This window comes from Xiphophorus hellerii, chromosome 4 (assembly GCF_003331165.1).
Source record: "Xiphophorus hellerii strain 12219 chromosome 4, Xiphophorus_hellerii-4.1, whole genome shotgun sequence".
Classification (NCBI taxonomy): Eukaryota; Metazoa; Chordata; class Actinopteri; order Cyprinodontiformes; family Poeciliidae; genus Xiphophorus; species Xiphophorus hellerii.
Window position 1 is genome coordinate 16621027 of NC_045675.1, and position 20713 is coordinate 16641739.

The window sequence follows — 20713 nt, forward strand, 5'->3', positions numbered from 1 at the left end:
GTGAAAGGGCACTCTGGGCAAGAAGCTATGTTTCCATATATATATATACTGTATATAAAACACCTTTGCCAGCATGGATGACTCATATGGCTTCTTTAAATGGATAAAACAGAGGTTAGTTTCTCAACTAATTACTTGGTCAAGACAAAAGAAGATTGCTATTCTTAAACAGCTGCAATCTCAAAAATATAATAAGAGTTTACTCAAAGACTTTTTTTGAACTTTTAAACTTCTGTCACATTTGAATTTAAAGGTTATTGACAAAATGTGGTTATTTACAATGAAGTTCAAATGGGAAAATTGTGATTATGGATCACACAGCAACATGAATACCTCCAAATTAACATTTAATGGAGTTGTAGATCAGTTCCTGTCCTGGGTTGGAGTCCTGCATCTTTAAGATGTTTCCTTGTTCTGATTTAAATGGTTGCATTATCTCCTCATCCTGTTATTAGGTTTTGAGTTCTGCTTCTCCCTCATTTATTTGTATCCGGTGTGTTGAATCAGAGAAAGTTCACAACTATGTTGGACTCCTTGCTATAGAGCTGGAAATCATTATTCTAATGTGAATGCGACTGTATTAAAATTTTCATAAAATAGCATTTGGCCGGGACAATTTTGAGGGTGGAGTTGCTTTAATATGGCAAAAATCTGCTTCTGAGGGTTTTTTAAAATCTGAAACTTATCTAAAATGAAAGAGAGTTATCCAGCGAAGGTGCGTTATTAAGTACGTTATTGACTTAATTAGCTCAATTTTTGTTCTCACCCCTACAACATCATCAACATGATTTTCTTTTGTAAATTGGGAAAAATTCATCTTATCCTTGACAAAACATGGATTGTATGTTTGTTGGAAGTTTGTATTAAGAAAAGTCTAGAGTATCTTGTACATACTCAGTGACACAAACATGCCTTATCATAAGAAGATGTTAGAAACCATGATAAAGTGATATACCGTCTCTTGTCATATGCAGCTGGAATTATTTTAGTTTAATTATCTGAGCATCACATTGCATAGCATCACAGTACTGGTTCGTAGTTTAGCTTTTTTTTTTATGAAACATTAGGCTGCAACTCATCTATCTAACACATGATAAGCAAAACACAACAATCAAATACATATATATATATATATACTGTATATAATGTAATGGAGTTTTTGGTAATTTACTTTCTAACATGTTTTTTTCTTTTTACAAGAAAAAACATGTTAGGGAATTTTTGTTTTAACCAAATAAAACATGAATCTATGAAGTTTTGTATAGTTGACGCCCACAGATGAGGTGCTTTTCCACAAATTCATCCTTTCTTCTAAAACAAACCCACCTGAAGTATTTCTGCCTATATTCTCAAGCATAATCTCATTTATTAAAAATGCATGATTCATGTACAGCTAAAAAACTTAAAATTTTACTGTTTGTGATGGTAGGAGAGCATAAGTTTCTTATTTTTATTTTTTGCAGGTTTGCCTCCTGCAAAATTAACGTATCAAACATGTGACTCGGTGACACCAAGATGCCACTCTTGTTACTGTTTTATAGCGATATTGAGGGGAAAAAAAGATTAACTTCAGTTTTCATTATTTCTTTGCTAGAGCAATGACAGATTAATATATGTAAATAAGGCTTTTTGCATACTTTTTAGGTTTTCTTTTTTTTCATTTGATGCCTCTTTTATTTCATTCAAAAAGCTGTGAAACTATATTTAAGAAAATGAATCAAACAAATCATCCAGTTGGTGAGCGGCAACTCGTATTTTTGTCGTTGCTGGATTTTGAACCTTCTCCAAACTATTTTGCAACATGTTTTGAAGAAACCTCCCTGTTTCCGCAGCGCAACATGAAGAGGAACGGGAGCCGGAGCTGCGTGACGAGGAAAACCAGATTCGGGTCACGAGAGCGGGACTGGCTGAAGGGGGACACCCAACGAGGCTGTGTATGCCTCTACGGCGGCACCGTGGACCCCCAGCCGCCTGCTTCCGGCCCACAGGCCTCCTCCACCCCTCAGACGGACCTGCAGTTGGTGCTCTGCTCCACCAGCACCACCGTGGAGGAGCTCTGTGCTCAGAGAAATGGACAGGGACTCTACGTTCAGCTGCATGGAGACCTTCTCAGGTAAATGCACTGTACAGTACATAAAGTGCAGAAAGCAGTTGCATGAAGAAGCCAAGCTGATGTTGTAGGGTGGGTCTTTTTCTTGGCAATGTCCTCAAAATCTGAATTAAACAACAGCAATTACTTTGCTGACATCAAGATCGAGCAGCTGCAGTCCTGCTGAGACGTCTTCTGTGGATCTGCTCCAAACAAAATCCTCACGCGCTCCCAAAGAACCAACCACAGTCTGATGTGAAATCATGTATAAGAGAAAGAAAAACAGAAACGCCTCGCATCTTAGCTGCGCAGCAGAACTGGAAGTGAAACGTGAGATGTTATAGCCTATGAAGGAAGCGCGTCTCTTCCATTAGAGACACAGCAGCTATAAGTGTATTGACTTGCATTAAGATGTAGGCGATGCAGAAGAATTTTTAGCTAAACAGACATTTATCATTTTTATAGTTTGAGCAGAATGTCACAGTGAACTAGCCTGAGTGAATGCAAAACATCCCGTTTGATCCCAAACTCCCACAGCACCTCACCAATTTTACCCTCAAGGTGCACACACCCCCTTCAGACCCACAGCAGGCTCTCTGAAAAACAGCAAATGACCCTCTGAGTGTCTGGCTCACTGATCCGTGACCAGGAAGGAATTTGTTCTTTTGCTCTTTCTTGGAAAACCCAATGTGGAAATATGATATTGTAGAAAATAAGCGCTCGGCTTTAGCTTAAATCTCAGCGCCTTATCTAGTGTGAGTGTGACGGTTCACTCAGTTTACTCATGGACTGTCAGTGAAATTGTGTGGTAACAACAAAACTATTTTTATGCAATGTTCTCTACGGTTATTAGCATACTTGCTAAATATGTGTAGAATGGACTTTAATAAAATGAAGCGAATTCACACTTAAAAGTTTAAATGCTCCCCTCCCCACTAATTTCTGTACATTTAGCTTGTAGAGAAAATGAACGATATTAAAGATTGGGGTGTTTTTTTTAGATCACCGGTGCTAAAACTAGTGAGGCTTTAACTGTACTTTGTAAAGCCTCATTTTGAAAATAAAGCAGAATTTTCCTAGATTGACTCATACAAAGAGAGAGAGAGAGATTTATGACCAGATTTATGTCTTTAAAAACCTCACGGTTTAGTGGTTTAGTTAGTCACAGTTTGCAGTTTTGCAATCTACAAGACAATACCAGGAGTGAAACTGGAGGCTAATGGAAAGAGCAGACCAGGAGTGACTAAGAAGTGGATGTCGTTATGGCAACTAAAGAATATTTTGCTGAGGAGGCAAAAAATGTTAGTCAAATACAAATAATTTGGATCACTAAAAGAGTATATTGGTCTCTTAAACCTATAAGATATTTGACTTTGAACCCAAAAGTTTTTAAACTACTTGTAGATTATTTTTCTTTGAAAGAGAAGCTTTTCAATGCCTTTGAAGAAAAGGCATTGAAGAAAACACACACACATTATCACACACTTTAACAGTGTGTGATAATGTGCTGCTTTCAGGCAATCTTTGATCCTTTATAATGATATTTTCTATTGGCAATTCTGCTTTTACACCAAAACCTAATAAAATAATAGGGTGAATCGTGTCGATCTGTGCTTTCCACTTTTGGACCGTCTATCCCTGTTCTGGTGGGTATCCCATTCCAAGAGGGTTACCGAGCCGGTCCAGGGTTCTGTTTTCCCAGCAGCACACTCCTCCTCAGGGATTCATTAATTGCTTTTTGAGGACAGACTGGGCATGTAATCCCTCCAACACGATGTGGGTATTCCTGGAGTTTCCTCCCAGCTACAGTCATCCTTTGGAAATGTCCTGAAAGAGACTTCCAGACCCAAACATGGTTTTAAATGGTTTTTCCCTAGAGGAGAATGCAGTTTGATATCAGGGGCCTTATAAATCACTTTACCTTTCAATGTAAATATAAACTTAGTTTGCTCTTGAAGCTCATTTTTCCAGTCAGATATTGGAAAAAACCTTGCAGAGTTATGATTTTATGAGCTCACCACTGATAAGATGAGCAGTTAAAGGCCTGGGGAAAAAAAATCCAAGGAGTTGGAAAAACTGTAAGGATTCAAAGAAAGTGGCAACATACCTTTCTGTTATGCAGACATAACAGGAACCCTAACCGTTGTAAAACAGTGTGCCAAGAGCTGTTCAATTCATCATCTGGAAATGGGAAGCGTGTAGCGGAGATATGGCCGTCTACATAACAGGAAGAGAAAAGAGAGCATGAGTCACTGAAGTAGCCAAAAGGCCAATTGAAACTCTGGTATCAGTATCTATAAACATGATGTCTGTCAGGTGTGCACTCTGCAAATCTGGACTTTGAGTATGAATGGAGAGACGTAGGAAGTTCTGTTTGTAGTCTGGAGACACAGCAAATATTTGGAAGTAGGAGCTCTGATCGAATGTCATTTTCCTCGAGTCAAACTCTGTGCATGGCTCAAATCTAAAAGTGACATCACACTGATGTCCCACGGTGATGGGGATGCTTTTTTTTTTAGCACTAACAGGGAAGCTCGTCAGAGTAGTTAGAGCTAAATACAGGAACATTCAGCTGTTGTGCAAAACCATTTTGTCAGACCATGTATATTTTCCTTCCACTTCACCATAATGCCATATTTTGAGTTTGTCTGTCACTGTAAGTCTCAACTGGCTGCACTAAAGCTCGTGTTTTGAATGTGACAAAATGTGATAAAGTTCTAGAGATATGAATACTGTGAATCCCTGAAGAATAGCAAGGAATAAATATATTTATACCAAATGGAAAGGAGTCATTCCAAAAAGATGTAACATTTATAAATCATCATGTAATAAAGAAAGATGAAAAATGAATTCCTACTTTTGAAACCCACTAATTAAACAGTGTTCTTATTTTTTGAGTTTTCTTCAGGGATTTATGATCAACTCTGGTTGCGTTGCTCTTCCAGGCAATTAAACTTTCCACGGGGCAAAGGATTTCTCTGAGCATTTGTTGGTGGCTCCAAAGCCCTGAAAGATCATTGCTTATTATGAGTTTTTACTCAAATCTGTGGTCAGGTCCTCCTCTGGATATATATTTCACTCCAAAGCTGGTTGTCCTTGTTGTCACACCAAACCTGGATGCTATCGATCCTGCAGGAGGCTGGACTCCAGCGAGCGTCCCCTCCAGATGGTTTACGATTACCTGACGTCGATGGGTTATGCAGACCCCGTACGAGTGCAGCATGAAGCGGCCAACTCTGATCTCAGCTGCATGATCCGTTTCTACAGCGGTGAGTTCTCCGGCAGAAAGACGACTTTTTGTTCATTTCCTACTGCCTGCTTTAAGATGTGGTCTGTTTTTGTTTTTGTAAAACTGGTTTGAAACATGCTAAAAACATTCGGGAGCGGGTTACACATTCAAAATGTAAATATATGTGTGCCACACTGAAGTAAACTTTTAATACTGTCTTTAATGCTGTAAATATTGAAGCATGAAACAGACAAACACATAGAATGAGGCTTGTTGGCCGACCATCAATCATTCCAATATTAACATTACTGCTTACTTGAACTTTACTTGACTTTACTACCATAAATCAGTCGTAGCTCCAATAGATGGTTAATCATTGTTTGCGCTTCTGCAGAGTTTTCTGGCTTATACATACAATTATTGGGCTAATTTGATGCATATTGAAACAATTACATAAGCTTATTTCCAGCCCTTGAGTACATTTCTAATTTGTTAGTTCTTTATCTGTGTTTTAAGTGAAGTAAATTATGAAATTAGACCAAATAATTGAAAATCACCAACTTTTACTGCAGTCACCAATTAAAACAAAATTGTCGACTGCATAGGAAAAGAGAATGCATAGGAATTTTCACAAAATGGTTTAAAAATTCAACATTTTTGTATTTCCATTTGTGTCTCAACTGCTTTTAAAAACAGCCTGTAAGTACTTTAAAAACCACCCAGCTTTTTTTTGACAATAAATTAATGTTCTTTGATTGTTAAGTCACAATCGATGGGCACTGAGGCATTATCTAACAACCCCAATTGAGGCCAGTCCCCTACCTAGCAACCCGAGCCACGCCCTGGTTATCACCTAGCAACCCAAGCGGAGCGCCAGCACTTTTGGTCAGCTGGTTTTACCGCTGCATGCACTGTACAATGGCTGCTGGAAAAGATAAGTGTATTGTTAGTGACTTACTATTCAGAAACCACTTGCTGGATTCTTGTTGGTTGTGCAGGAGGCTCTACTTCTGCTTTTGGGTCTGATTCAGGATCACAGATGTACGGTTGTATAACTGCGCATCTGTTTGGAGCCATTTTCAGGTGCGAGTGTAAATGTAGAGTTAGCAGCAGCTTATTTGGGTTTAAAGTGACAATAAGCACTAAAACAGCTGGTTCTGAAAGGAACTCAAAATAGGCAGAAATCTCATCATCTAAGAATGATTTTGTGCAAAAACAATGTATTGAATATGTTTTGTTTAGCCCATAGACCAACCCTAAACTGTTCAAGGAAGCATACTAGGCCCTCCTTAGTAAATAGAGAATAAAAGTTTCTATGAAATCAATCCCAAAGATTTATTTTTTCAGCATTTTCTCTTGAACTAATTTAGTTCACTGTGCCAGTCCGTCTTGGCACCCACGTGTCCAGCAGCTTCCTGTTCTTTTCCCTCTTGCCAACATGAGAACTAGCCTAATTTGGCTACTATCGAACTACATTGGTCCAAGTTAAGCCAGGGCCCCTTGGAGACTTCCTGTCTTTATTTGTTATCTCATGGGAAAACGCTTCAAGGTCCAGGCATGGGATGCAATTCAGACCCTTAATACCCAGCTGAGGTGGAGAGAAAAACTTCCTTCTGGTGTATGTGAACTGATTAAGAAATACTTCAATAGAGTTTGTAGTTTGCTGTATTTATGATTAATACTAACCTCTCACACACCTCACTCATATTCATAGCTTTACACAGTGTACAGGATTTGTTTCAGAAACTAATAGTTTGAAATTGCATATTTGTGAGTTCTTACCAGCTTTCAAGCTCTGATTGTATCGTCTTTCTTTTGAATAACTTCATTGCATAAGCAGAACCAAACAGAAGATGAACAAGTTCTGTTTATCTAGTGATCCAAATAGGTTTCATGTTGTGCTATTTATCGGACTGTAAAATAAAGAACACTTTCATCCGTCTCTAAGGACAACATCTGTCAGGAAACAGTCTAATTTGAGATACTAATATATTTCTACTCATTCTGCAATTTAAAGTGTCTAGTTTATTATGCTGTGTTGGATATTTATTTATTCAGGTTTTCCCCTGGGAGTCCATCTGCAGAAGTGAAGCATCAGGTTTATTTAGGATATGCATAGTGACACATCCGATTATGAATTTTGTGCAAAGATGTGAGAATAATTTTCTCTGAAATTATGTTTGTACTTGTGCAGATGTGACTTGTCAGCGGAACAAGTTTTGATTTGATGTAAAAGTTTACATGGTCTTCCAGATCTCAGCTTGTTTTGTCCATTTAAATTGGGGAACAGTTACCTGAAAACATATTTGCTTTGTGGAGGTTAGTTACAGTGTCCTGGAAAAGTATTCACACACCTAGATTTAGTTGACCTTATATCAATTTTTATATGATACAACAACACAAAGTGATGCATAATTAGTGATGAAGCAGAGCCAAACTTAAAATGTTGATAATCATTTTCTGTGAAAATTGGAGGAATTGTTTCTGTAAGCAGTGTTTTATGTTATTTCACACATTCTTTTTTGGATTTATTTCTGTATTTTTGTTTAGTTTTTATTTTTTATTTTATTTTTTGCTGGGCTTAGTAAGACTGTAAGTTTTTAAAGTTCACAGCTAAAAGCTGTAAACCATGTATCACTTCCCATCTGTCTCAGAATTAGGCTTTTTGTTGGCGTAGCAAACAAAATCTCTGTATAATCCAATTTAGTTCGCTGTTGCAATGTGAAGAAATGGGAGAATTTCAACGAGTCTGAACACTTTTGTATGGCAACTTAAGAGGAGATGATGTCTGCTCATTGTTCAAACAGAGTTTGAAACAATGAAGTTTTGAAATTTGGATTAGTGGACCATGCATTTGTCTTTCAAGAAATCTGTAAAGCAAACATCATGTTTGTTAAGATCTTTATCTAAAAATCGATCAGATCACCCTCTTTTCACCAGACAACTTACGTCTATCTGCTTTCTGGTCATAATACGCATCGGTGCACACATGTCTTCTGTTTAATTTCTGAGCACATTATTTTTCTGCCTTATTTTCTACAGCTGTTGTGCTTCAAAGTTCAGAGCAGCAGGTGACCTGTGGAGTTTCACCATTATATCCTATTTATCCAGGAAGGCCCTCTGACACACACACACCCACACACACACCCTTATGCTGTGGCGCACAGATGAAATTAAAACAAACAAACGCAGGAGTAAACATTTCAGGGCTGTGACTTAATGAGGACACTCCTAGTGAAAACAGCCGGAGTTCCGGTGGTCCTGTTTGTCAGCTCATGCAGCTGTGGATCAGATGAAGCCGGTTGTAGGTTCTGGCGCTGGTCCCCCCCGGGCCATATTCCACCTCTGGCTTGGTGATGTCTCAGATCTTTGAGGTCATAGACGGAAAGCGGCTGTGTGGAGATCATAAGGTCTTCTGTCAGGGTTGGATCGGAGGGAAGTGCATCATCAGAAAATAGAGTGAGATCACTTTATGCTTTATTAAACTGAGAGGTGTTGATTTGTTAAGCTTTTTGATGTCCTGCGCAGTGAAAAGTTTATGCTTGTGACTCTCTTTCCAACTGTTGGATCACAATATCCAGAAATCATGTCCTCAAAGTGACTAATAACTCCCATGTTGCCTCTTCCTCTTCTTCATGGTAATATTTAAAGGAGTAAGTTTTAGTGGCAAAAACACAAGAGGGATTGTAAGAGTTGAGGTAAAAATTAAATTCTGTTCAGATCCGATCTCCCGCAGTATTGCCCTGGGCAACAGAGCTGTGGAGAGAACAGGCTCTCTGTGATTTCCTGCCAGCTCCTCGTAATGTTCTGTCTCTGCGATCAAGTTCGTTTCTCCCAAGGATTTCCTCTTACCCCTTTTAGACCCGCTGTCAGTTTTTCATTCGGTACCAATGCCCAGCTTTCAGGTGGCACGTTTTATTGCTGCTGCTCAGAAGCCCCCATACAAATAGCCTGTTTTCATGTCATCTGTATTCAAATGCAGTAAGCAACTGTTCCTCATGAGATCGGCATGCCAGGAGTTAGATTTTTCTTTTTTTTACACAGAAAATTTGTCTATTTGTTTATCTTTTAAATATAGGTGTTTGAAACCCGCCAACAAGAGGCATCTGTGCTGTAGGTAGAATCAGAGTTTGCTGTCGAAAAGAGCTTTCTGTTCTGAGTCAAATCAAACTGTTTCCGCCTCCACCGACCCCCTACTGCATGCTAATGCAATCTTGAGTAAGACAAAAAGGCTCTGGGAAACAGAGAGTATTGTATTCATCTAAGTGCTTGAGAAATGGCTTGAAGTAATCCAATATAGGAATAAAAAATGAGTTTAGAAACTATGGAAGTCCTTCTTACCAAGTACCGCAGCCTTAAACAGCTCCATAAAAGAGAAGAAGCCATTCCTATTCTGCCATTTGATTCTAAAGTAGAAAACAAACACACCAGTGTCATATTTTGGGCTCTTATTTATGTTTCTTTGTGATCATTGTGAGGGTGTTTAACAGTAGATCTAAAAGGCCTACACAGTCCTGTTAAGATGCCAGGTTTTTGTGATGTAACACATGTAAATAAAAGAAAAGCAATGCAGTATTTCTTCACCTCTGTGACATTTAGCCAATTTAACTAAAAACAAAAGTAACCTGCTCCTGGGAAAATGTAAAAGAAAATAAAATAAACTGTTTTTCTTACATTTTCTCATTTGCAGCTTAAACCTAAAGCTGCAAATGAGGAAATGTTGAAATGGGAGAATTTCAACAGGTCTGAACACTTTTGTGTGGCAACTGTAAGAGGATCTAATGGCTGCTTAGTGTTCAAACGGCGTTTGAAACTGTGAAGATTTGAAACTTCACAGTGATCAAGGGGATCTCGTTTTTGAAAGGTATCCTTTTGGAGAAGGCCGCAAAACAATTTCACAACATTATGTATGCAGTATCTAGAATGTGAAGGTCTTCTCTACCTTAATCTAAGCTGATATTTCTCTAAAACCAGTCTAGTCAAGATGGAGACTGTTCAGGGAAGCTGCCAAAGTAGCTGCAGGAATTTCTGGCTCATATTGTATGGCTGGAAGAGAAAATTATTTTCTTCCAAAGAAAACATTAACACCTTAATAAAATCTCCCCAAATCTGTTTGGAGAATTTATTACTGTCAAATGAAACAAAACTGATCTTTATGGGCTCCAACACCATGTACTCAGTGAAACACGATGGTGGATATGTGATGCTACGGATAGTTTTTAGACATACTTTTTTTTTAAAAATCAAGGTGGATGAGAGACACTATTTTTGAAGAACATACATCCAAATCAGCAAACGTATGGCCATATTTAATATTTTATTTTGTAGGCCAAGCCAGAGTTCAAAAGTAAATCTGACAGAACGTCTGTGAGGTAGCCTGAAAAATATATATGTCTATACAATCTGAGATTTGGACAATATTTTTGCAGGTAGAATGAATAAATATTGGGGTGCTGATAGACTCCTACCAAAGAAGACTAAATGCTGAAAATGAATCAACAAAGTATTAGTTTACTGCAACCAGATTTGTTTGCTTTCCAGTTGAGTTGTACAGGATATAGGTACATGTCACATTAAAGGTGATTTTTACAAAAATTATTTTTATGGTGACATTTATTTCATCACAACATCCTGACATTTTAACAATTATGCACTTTTTATGTACATTGTATATGTATAACATGAAATGTTTTGTGAGTAGTGTATGTCAAAACTATATCTTTAGAAAAGTTTTGTTTTGTGGGGTTTAAAGGTCCATCAAAACCATATCTTTAGAAATTCTTTACGTGCTATCACTTTAGTTCTACTGCTTTTATTGTGGCATAATAAAAGTTTTATTCAACCTTTACAATTTCAAAAATTATCAGTGGCAGGATATTTTAAAGCAGTAATCCAGTTGTAGCCTACAGTGTTATCAAAATATTTTACCAGTGATGATCAAAGTACCCCTCTCCACTCAAGTTGCAGAGAAAATGCAAGCTCACATTAAAAAACTATTTTTGTTTTATTTTGCAAAATCCCAGCCATGGAGAGTAATTGTATAGGTAAAAACATTACAGGATTAAAAAAAGCAAACTCAGAGACAGCAGCATTTGTCTCTGCTCTCCAAATCATCCACACTGTTATTTAGCTGATCTTCTAAAAATTCTCAAAAAAATGGTTTATTATCTCATATCGATGCATCCTGCAGTTTGCATATAATGCTATATTTGCATTGCTGGAATCATAAAACATCTTGCTTTGTTCCGAAATAGGAATCTATTTAAAACGTAAGTTATGCAACATTATGTCAGTTCATAACGATTTTATGAAAGCACATAAAAAGAATTAGTTTTAGGGATCAATTGCGGATTCAGGTTCTCAAATCTCAGTTTACTTTTTCGTATCACTCTCAGGTCTTTCTTTCCTCACCTCCTTTCACTCTTTTTGCATCTGTTTCCCTGGTTTTTTTTCTCTCTAGTGATCCGAATTCACCCCTCTGCGGCCTTGTGTCTAGTCTGCCGTGTCACATGAAGCGAGATGTCCCAGAAATGTCACGTGAAGGCCACAGACACACTTGAGTGAAGAGATAAGAAGATGGACATTCGAATGATTGGTTCCTCGCCTCCCCGTCCCTGGGTTTTTTTAGCAGCCTCCACTTAAACGACGTTTGACCCCAGTTGATCATTAGCTTAGTGGAAGCAGCGCGGCGTCTTGAGGAAACTGTGTTACACAACATGCTCTGACCGTGTCACCAAGCCCCAGTGGAGCTGCTGGGAATGGTCAACACGATTTGTCATCATCTGGATGTAATGGATTTGGCTGGCTCTCTGCAGAGCTGTGAGAGGTTGCAGGAGACAGTATGGAGATTTACCAACTCAGATTGGACTTTGGTTTTGTGAGCAACATGTTTCCCTGGCAACTAATAACCCTGCCGACAGTGAGGGATCGCATGTGTGTTTGCTTTAAAAGTTGGCTCCTGAAGGCTGGGGCTTTTGCGTTGGTGTTGCGTAAATGGGACTCTGGTTTTCACACAGGTAGTTGTAGTACTTAGATGGTTTATTTACTTGCAAAAGTATTTATTACTGTAATATTTTCAGATCCAATCACAGTATAAACGATGGTAAATTAACAGAAAATTATATATGCACTCATTTTTCCCCCCAAATAAAAATGTCAAAAGTGTGCATTGCATTTGTATTGAACCTTTTTAAGTTGATACTCTGTAGAACCGCCTTTCAATGCTCCCGTAGTTACAATCGTGTTTTGTTGAGGAGATGCTGCGTTCAGGGGGATGTGCAGTGTTGCTTTTCCTGCACACATTGCGTTTTGCATGTAAAGTGAAAAGGCAAAGTTTGGTCTCGTCTGACCACACTGCCTTTTTGCATATGCTTGCATATGTTACATGGCTTGTGAGAAACTGCAAACAGGACTTATGGGTTTTCCTTTAGTAATAGATTTCTTCTTTCTACACTCCCAGATGGATTCTGTTTACTAAGTGACTTTTAAAGGGCTTTTGTTGTTCTTGCTTTTGTTTAGGAGTAAAAGGGGCTAGATGTTTATGCACCAATTATTATTTTTTGTTTTTTTATTTGTTAAAAAAACCCAGAAAGACTGTCTGTCATTTTCTTTCCACCCCACATTTATGCACTTCCTTATTGGTTTTTTTGTTTGTTTGTTTTACTTTATGTTCTTTGCACAGAAAGTATGTGCAAAGTTAAAAGATGTAATATCTACAAGAAGAAATTATTCACACCCACAGAAGACTCCACCTGTGGATCTTTCAATTCTCCTCATCACCATTAAATATGATTGGATAATGCCTGCAATAGGTACTTTGATACATATCAGAAAACATGTGAATATGCAAATATTTCTCTCTGCTGTTTTCTCACTAGTCAGAGCAGACTGTACCTTTTAAGAAAGAAACAGAAAAAAGAAAGTACATTTTCCAGATATGAATATCACAAGTAACCCCAGGCTATTTGTTTTTAATCTATAGATTCACTATAATATTGTTATTTCAAACAAGGACAAAATCAAATAAGGCTATTGCTAATAATTCAAAGATTTCTTGCTAGTTTCAGGACTGTTCAATAGTGTGATTCATATTTAAGACTAATTTTTTTAAACTAAACTGGGCCGTTGGATCCTGTTGGCATTCCTCTAACTAGACTTTATATTTTACACTTTCCCCATAACAGTTTATTTTTGTTTTGCGTTAAATTGGCTACATGTCATGGAGGTGGAGAAATAATACAATGCATTTCTTTTACAAATGCATTGTATTATCATGTTTACAATGCACATCTGAACACCAGATTGAAGAGACCCTCTGGTTTAGTTAGTAAGAACACCCCTTTTGCCTGGGTGAAGTTATTTAATATGTTTTTTAATATCTAATAACAAGGAAGCTATAGTTGTTCTCTTTTATTTCACTTCTTTTCAGTAAAATAACATATTGTGTCTCTAATTTTCAAGAAACAACAAAAATGTGCAGCTAAGCAGTTTGTTGTCAAGCACACTTAACTTGTTCATGATCGGTTGCCTGCTGAGGAATAGCAGCAGGAATATTTCTCTGTGTTTGAATGCCCCTGCAAAGTGAAAGGGACACAGAGAAAACGAATGAGCTGGACAAAATGTGCTAGAGTAAGCAGATTCTCAAGAAGAGCATCTGAGTGGGAGGAAGCATGAGTTGGTTTGAGGGGAATTTAAAAACAGAGGACTGGAGTCTGAGGTGGGCTCTTTCTCCTTTGAGCTTAATTGGCTTGTCTCTCAACTGAGTGTTCTTGAAAGCTGGCAGAGACAGCAGCTCTGCAGTCGGACGTTTCCTGCAATGGTGGCCACTGATCTACCCACTGTGCAAGCTGGCAGAAATAAACTGGGCAGAATGACTTTAAATGTGACAAAAGCCAATTCATTTATCCATACATCTAGCACTTGGTGGTAGCAAAACAAATCAACAATTTTTTCATGTTTTTTACTGTGCAAAATCATGTTTCATTGATGTATGATAAGGTAAGGAAGCCGTTTCTATCCTAAGTAGTGGTGTAATATTTCCTGGAACAGTGCGATGTCTAATAAACAGGTGATATCAGACAGATCATGACTGATCCATGACTTTCTATATGACTTCATTTTCTGGAAGCATCTAATCTCTGTAGAGCCTGAACACGTGTCAGTAATTAGCTGTTTCTGTTTTTCTTAAACTGAATTGATTCTAAGAATTAGGGGGTCTTGTGTGTTAGATAAATGCCTGTAGGCCCATATTAACTTTTGTGTGGGTTTTTTTCCTTCCAGAGAGGCCAGTGAATGCAGACCAGCAGGAGCGGACCTTGTTGAAGGGTGTGTTCAGCGTCCGAAAAGGCAAGACGCAGCTGCACAAGTGGGCAGAGCGGCAGGTTATTCTGTGCGGCACGTGTTTAATAGTGGCCTCTGTGAAAGACAGTCTGGCGGGGAAGATGCATATTCTGCCCCTGGTGGGCGGAAAGGTGAGATTTCATGGGTTTTATTATCTGAATTTGCATTGACATCTTACTCTCCACAGGATAGAGGCTACAACCAAATCTACACTTACATGTTTGGACCAAGTAAAAACATTAACATGCAGCTGTAAGCTTCATCAAATGCTTTGATATGAAAAATACAGACTTATCTCAGCCCAACGATTGTAAACAGAAAGAACAGGAGCTTCTTAAAGAGACAGGGTCCCAATTTCAAGGCATCAAATGACATCAGACTTCCTTTGAGTCATGTTAGACATTATTTTTAGAACAAAAAATGGTAACATAGCTAAATGATTGGGCTTTATAATGACACTATGTGCCTTGAAAATACACAATACCACACCTCTGAAGATCATGTGTTATTAAAAACAGGATTGGCTGCTAACGTATGCAGTGCTCCAACTCACATTAAAAAAAACCCTCTTGATTATTTGACCATGCATCTCTGTCACCGCATTTTCAAGATCCACAAAACTACATAGACTGGATACCGAAGCCACATGACTGGTTCAGCAACTCCAGAAGGGTAAAGGTCAGGTCCACTGTTCCATGGCCAGGACAGAAGCTACATGATTCCTCTTGGATCCTTTTCAACAACCTGAAATCAACTTTCCCAAGGAAGTTGAGAAATATGATCCCACATAGCTTGAAAACCCTTTTCATTTCATTTTCTTAAAAATTGGGACCATCATGACAGTCTGCCACTCCACAGGTGTTGTCAAACATGACGGCACCAAACATGTTGAGAGTTTTCAGCATCTCGAATACTCCTGACCCCAATTTCTCCAGTTCTGCCTCTTCCATGGAGGAGGAAGATGCTGATTTGATTCAGAAGATCATCAAATCTCTCCTTCTACTTCCTGACAGTTTCCTCAGTGTGGGTCTGCAGTTTCCCCTCCAATATATATATATATATATATATATATATATATATATATCAACTTTTTATTATTAAAGACAAACATTAAGCCTTTGCCTTGGTGTAAATGACGTTTCTCTTCACTGATCATTTGATTTGCCATCTGGTTGCACAAACAGGCTTCATTGATCTAATTGAATTTTACTCATGATAGATGTAGATAAACAAATGGTCTAACTTATGACATGCCAAGAGTTTAATTTTTTTTTTTTTGGTGATTTGCTCTCACATTATCCCTCAGCAGATTGTGTGTAACCAAAGACGAGTTGGATCATTAAACTTCTGCTGTATAACTTCAGTCAGCATTGACTTGAAACCATTAGAATCTATAAAACCGAAAACAAATCTTAGCGTCTCAGGAAAGTAGGCAGTGGGAATGGTTTAAAATCAGTCAGACTGGCAGCTTGATTGGTTGTTTTAACTGTTCATTGTGTGTGAAGCACTATAATAAGCAATATTAAAGAACTACTCAATATTTTCTGTCATCCAGCTAATATTGGTAATGTCTGAACTCAGCCTCTCTGTTCTGTAAGAACAGTAATCATATGTAAAGTTTGAGATTTTTAACATAAACCTGATCATAATCTAGCTAACTTAATGGAAATAAAGTGTCTTAATGTGTGACTTTCTCTCTATTTTCACTGTGTCGAGGTTGAGGAGGTGAAGCGGAGGCAGCACTGTCTGATGTTCAGCTCCGCCGGATCGCAGGCACAAACTTACTTTGTCAATTTCGACACGCTCGCCGACTACCAGCGATGGCACCGGCAGGCATCAAAAGTAAGCAAGGAACACAGAGCTTGTGGCGGTATGTGCATGCGTAGCACAATATTCCTGAAGTTGTTTTCTTTCAGCAGCGGATGTTTGTTTCCTGCTGGGTTTGTGCATTCATCAGAGATATGATGTCGCCCCGTTCTGGTTGAGGTGGCTCCTAGACATCTCACTGGCTTCACAAATGAGATGTTTATTAATTCAGGCCCACGTGTCTACTTAGATTGTACTTACCTCAGTTTGCGGACACATCTGTTTTTGTTTTCGTCCAACGTCTCAGCAGGAGAGCATTTTATCTTGTGAGTCACTGTGGAATGGCAAATGCTACTTTAGCATCAATATATTTCTGTATTTGGATCTTGCTCTGTTTTTCAGAGAATGATGTCAGCTGCTTGCAGCTGTTTCTCTTCTTGAAGTTCTGCTCTGCTCGGTTTGCTTTGCGCATAATATAATAATTACTGGGTGATGTTGTTACAGCTCCTTTCTGGAGCTGAATGATGCGAGAATCTGAGCTGAGCCAGAGCCAGGAAGCAGTTTGCAAAAGAAGGAGATCAGGGATAGGAAGTCATAAAAAATACGCAATTAGCTACAGATTCATGGTAAATCCACAACTTCTCTCTGACTCCTGTGGTATGGAGTATTTGCTTAGAAAAGGCCTTTTAGTGCACTGTAGTTAGGCAGACATGTAGACCAAAGGGTTTTTGTAGCTACAGATCATGACTGATGAAGCTTTGTGGACAGTTTTTACGCAACACTTCATAAATCGTCTAAACTATTAAGTCAGTGTATATGTGCATGAGAGAGAGAGAAAATCAGTGTGTGCATTTGTATCTTCACAATGATCTCCCAGGAGGATCACTGAGAATGCAAGGATGAGTAAAAAGCAGGTAAAGTATTGAAAATGTAGAATTTGACATATAGGTTTAATTTCCAGCTGACTTGTTACTTTTTCACTCTTCCTTAAGTCGTATACAACTCTGAAAAAAATTAAGAGACACCTTAAAATGATCAGTTTCTCTGATTTTACTCTCTGTAGGTAAATGTTTGAGTAAAATGAACATTGTTCTTTTATTCTATGAACTACTAACAACATGTCTCTGAAATCCCAAGCAACAATTTAGTATTTATTTGCAGAAAATGAGAAATGGTCAAAATAACAAAAAGATGCAGTGCTTTCAGACCTCAAATAAGGCAAAGAAAACAAGTTCATATTCACTCATTAACAACAATACTAATGTTTTAACTCAGGAAGAGTTCAGACGTCAAAATTTGGTGGGATAAGCAGGAAGTTTTCAGTGAGGCTTAGCGCAGTGGACTCTTAATTGTTTTCCAGAGCTGTATGTATAAGATACTCCAAGAAATACATTTGTTTTTTGTTGTTGTTGTGTTATTTAATATATATATTATAATATTTTTTTATTCTGGGCATCATATATCAGGTTCCTTTTCATCAACTATTTTAAATTCATTTTGAGTTCGTGGTTTTAAATCTGTAAACTAGAGTTATAGGTAACTTCTTATTGTTTTTCCTTCTATAAGGAAATTATATAAGTACTGTATTTATTTACTTTTTAATTTCTAAACTGGCTTTACAATGGCAATGTAGCTTAGCCTTTGCAAAGACAGCCTTCTCATTCACAGGCATTACAGAAAGTAACAAACTACCGGAAAGTCTTAAATTTTCCTCCGACCTGAAGGGCTTTTCTTGTAATGTCACGAAATGGCTGATTGAAAATCAACAGTGAATTCGTACAGTGATTGTATATTGGGTATGTGGAGACTTTCAATGTATGCTTTATGATATTAGACTATTTTATTAAAGATGGAAACTAGATTAAGACAAATATGGTTCAAAGCATATTTTATTAATATCTTGCACACATTGTCCCCGTTTTAAATAAAGTAATAAAAACACTAAGAAAATGCTAGAATAAAAAAAGAAACAAAGCAAGATCAGAGACGATGCCTTTCAGAAAACCAGGGGTGTTAAAACAGGGGAGGTGATGTAAGTGACAGGGACCAGGGGAATCTGATGTGGGGTGTCTGAACTGAGGCGCTGAGTGGAAATGATTTGTGGAAATGAATAAGCAAAGAAAGTACAACAAACAACTGAGCAGGATGAAGACGCTAAAATGATCACCAAAACCTACTACACAAAATAAACCCACTACGGCGCAGAACCCTAAAACCAAAGAGAAATAATTATCAAAGTCTTTAGCGCCATGACAGTCAATATTTCACACAAGGCAAAATATCATGAGTCACTGATCTTTCACCCTTTAGATTGTGATTTATCATGCCTTGATGTAAAAATGACATTCACGAGGTAGCACTAGCTGTGTAACAGATTATTCAGTGACTAACATTTATCATGTTGTCTTTGCTCCAGATTAAGGACATCCTTCTCTTAGCCTGGGAAACAGATAATGCGTGAGAGCTTTAGTTTTATTTGTGTAGACCGAATGTATTTGCTTCTCTCTTGTTCAAACAAAACTCGGACCAATCACACATATGATGACTATCCTGCTTTAATACTCTTTTATTTCCCTAACTCAGGGTTTCTGCAACAAGACCAACATCCGGCTCTTTGACCTCTTTATAAAGACTCCTAAAAGAATTTGCTTATTTACAATGGAAACAGGATTTTTATGTAAAGACCCTAAAAAGGCTAAGGGTCTGTAGGGGTCTTGAATTTGACATTTTAATTAAATTTAGTTTATTTTTGAAGTGAGAAATATTCTGTTGCTTTATATCATCATTGCAATGTTTTCAAATAATGTTTTTTTTATTTCAAAAGTAAAAAATAAGCAGTCATACTTTCTGTATCCACAAAACTTGATGAGCTTTCCAACCATCAAGGGTTTTTGTGGCTCTAGAAAAATATTATTTGAGTCTAGATTTAGTTTCTGCAAAAAGACTTTATGTTACAATTGAACATATGAAAAGTGAACTACAAAATAAAATTGGTTTGACTGATTTGCATCCACTTAAGAGAGCCAGTAGAAATCAAAAAGGCCCAAAGAAGTTTTAGACTAATTATCACTTTAGCAAGTAACAAAAATATCAAATATTTTTCTGCAATTTTACAGTTTCCTCAGATGCTATGTGGAGAAGAATAAAGTGTAGAGAACCCTGTAATTTGACCTTTGTCTAATACAGTAGCAGAGCATTAGTATATGTTGCTGGAACATGACAAGACACGTCAGATATTAGCTTAAGTATTTCACTTATTCCCAGCTCTCTTGTTGTGTGTGTGTGCGTGTGTGTGAGCAGGTGGTTTCTCAGACGGTGAGTGTGGTGGACCTGTCCTGCTACAGCCTGGAGACGGTGCCTGAATATCTGTTTTACTGTCAAGATCTCACCCACCTCAACCTGCGGCACAACTTCATGAGGCTGCAGGGACCTGGGAGCCTGCTTAACCTCCCCAGGTACCTGGAGATTCACACATTTTCTCAGGATTAGACATTAACACCTGTCAGCTGGGGAATCCAGCATAGTTGCTGCAATGAATGAAAAAGAAAGAAAATAAGTTACTTGTCATGGCTAGGCTAGATAGGTTGATTGGTTGAAGAATGTACTGTATCTAAGCTCTCTACTATTACTTTTTAAGTTTAAGTTTGAAAAATTAACAGTGAGATTCTCATCGACCTTTAAAATCTGATAAGGCTGCCTTGCATATAACTTAGCAATAGCCAAGCAAAAAGCGGTTTATTTGCCTGTTGGATGATTATTTTCTCATGGTCTGTATTGTACAATCTCATTTAGTAAGATGTTGCTACAAAATACAGAGAAATACATTCTTATCAGCTTATGCTGCTGACGGGAGCCTGGCTCTACAATTTGCAAATGGTTGTCACACTTGGAACCTGAAAATGGTTAAATTGGAGTTTGAAGCCATTCCCACATCTATATTCCCACTTTAGAAGTAAATAGAGATCAGGTGTTCCAGGTTCCAGGTAGTCCTCTCCTTTAGTTTATTTGGGAATTTCTTTAACACTTTTCTGCTGCACTGATGAAGCAAACATCATCACGAACAACTGACCTTTTTGGCTTTTGCTGCTCGGTTGCTTCACATCACAGTTAAGAAATTTTATTGACCTTGAAAATGATTGTTTCAACAACTGAAGGCAGTCCAAAGATCGCTGACTTCCACCACAATTTGGAAACCCAGTTTTAACACACCATTAACCAGCAATTATTATAATCATCATCATAAAAAAAAC

General features: G+C 37.9%; 1 protein-coding gene across 1 annotated transcript in view; it reads left to right on the forward strand.

The window, feature by feature from the left end:
* Nucleotides 1–20713, forward strand: part of phlpp2 (PH domain and leucine rich repeat protein phosphatase 2) — a 40320-nt gene that overhangs the window by 1435 nt on the left and 18172 nt on the right. Inside the window, exons 2-6 of the mRNA XM_032560498.1 lie at nt 1833–2113; nt 5225–5358; nt 14598–14788; nt 16374–16499; nt 19764–19918. Of these exons, the coding sequence (XP_032416389.1) occupies nt 1833–2113; nt 5225–5358; nt 14598–14788; nt 16374–16499; nt 19764–19918 (887 nt within the window). The remainder of the gene's footprint in view (nt 1–1832; nt 2114–5224; nt 5359–14597; nt 14789–16373; nt 16500–19763; nt 19919–20713) is intronic.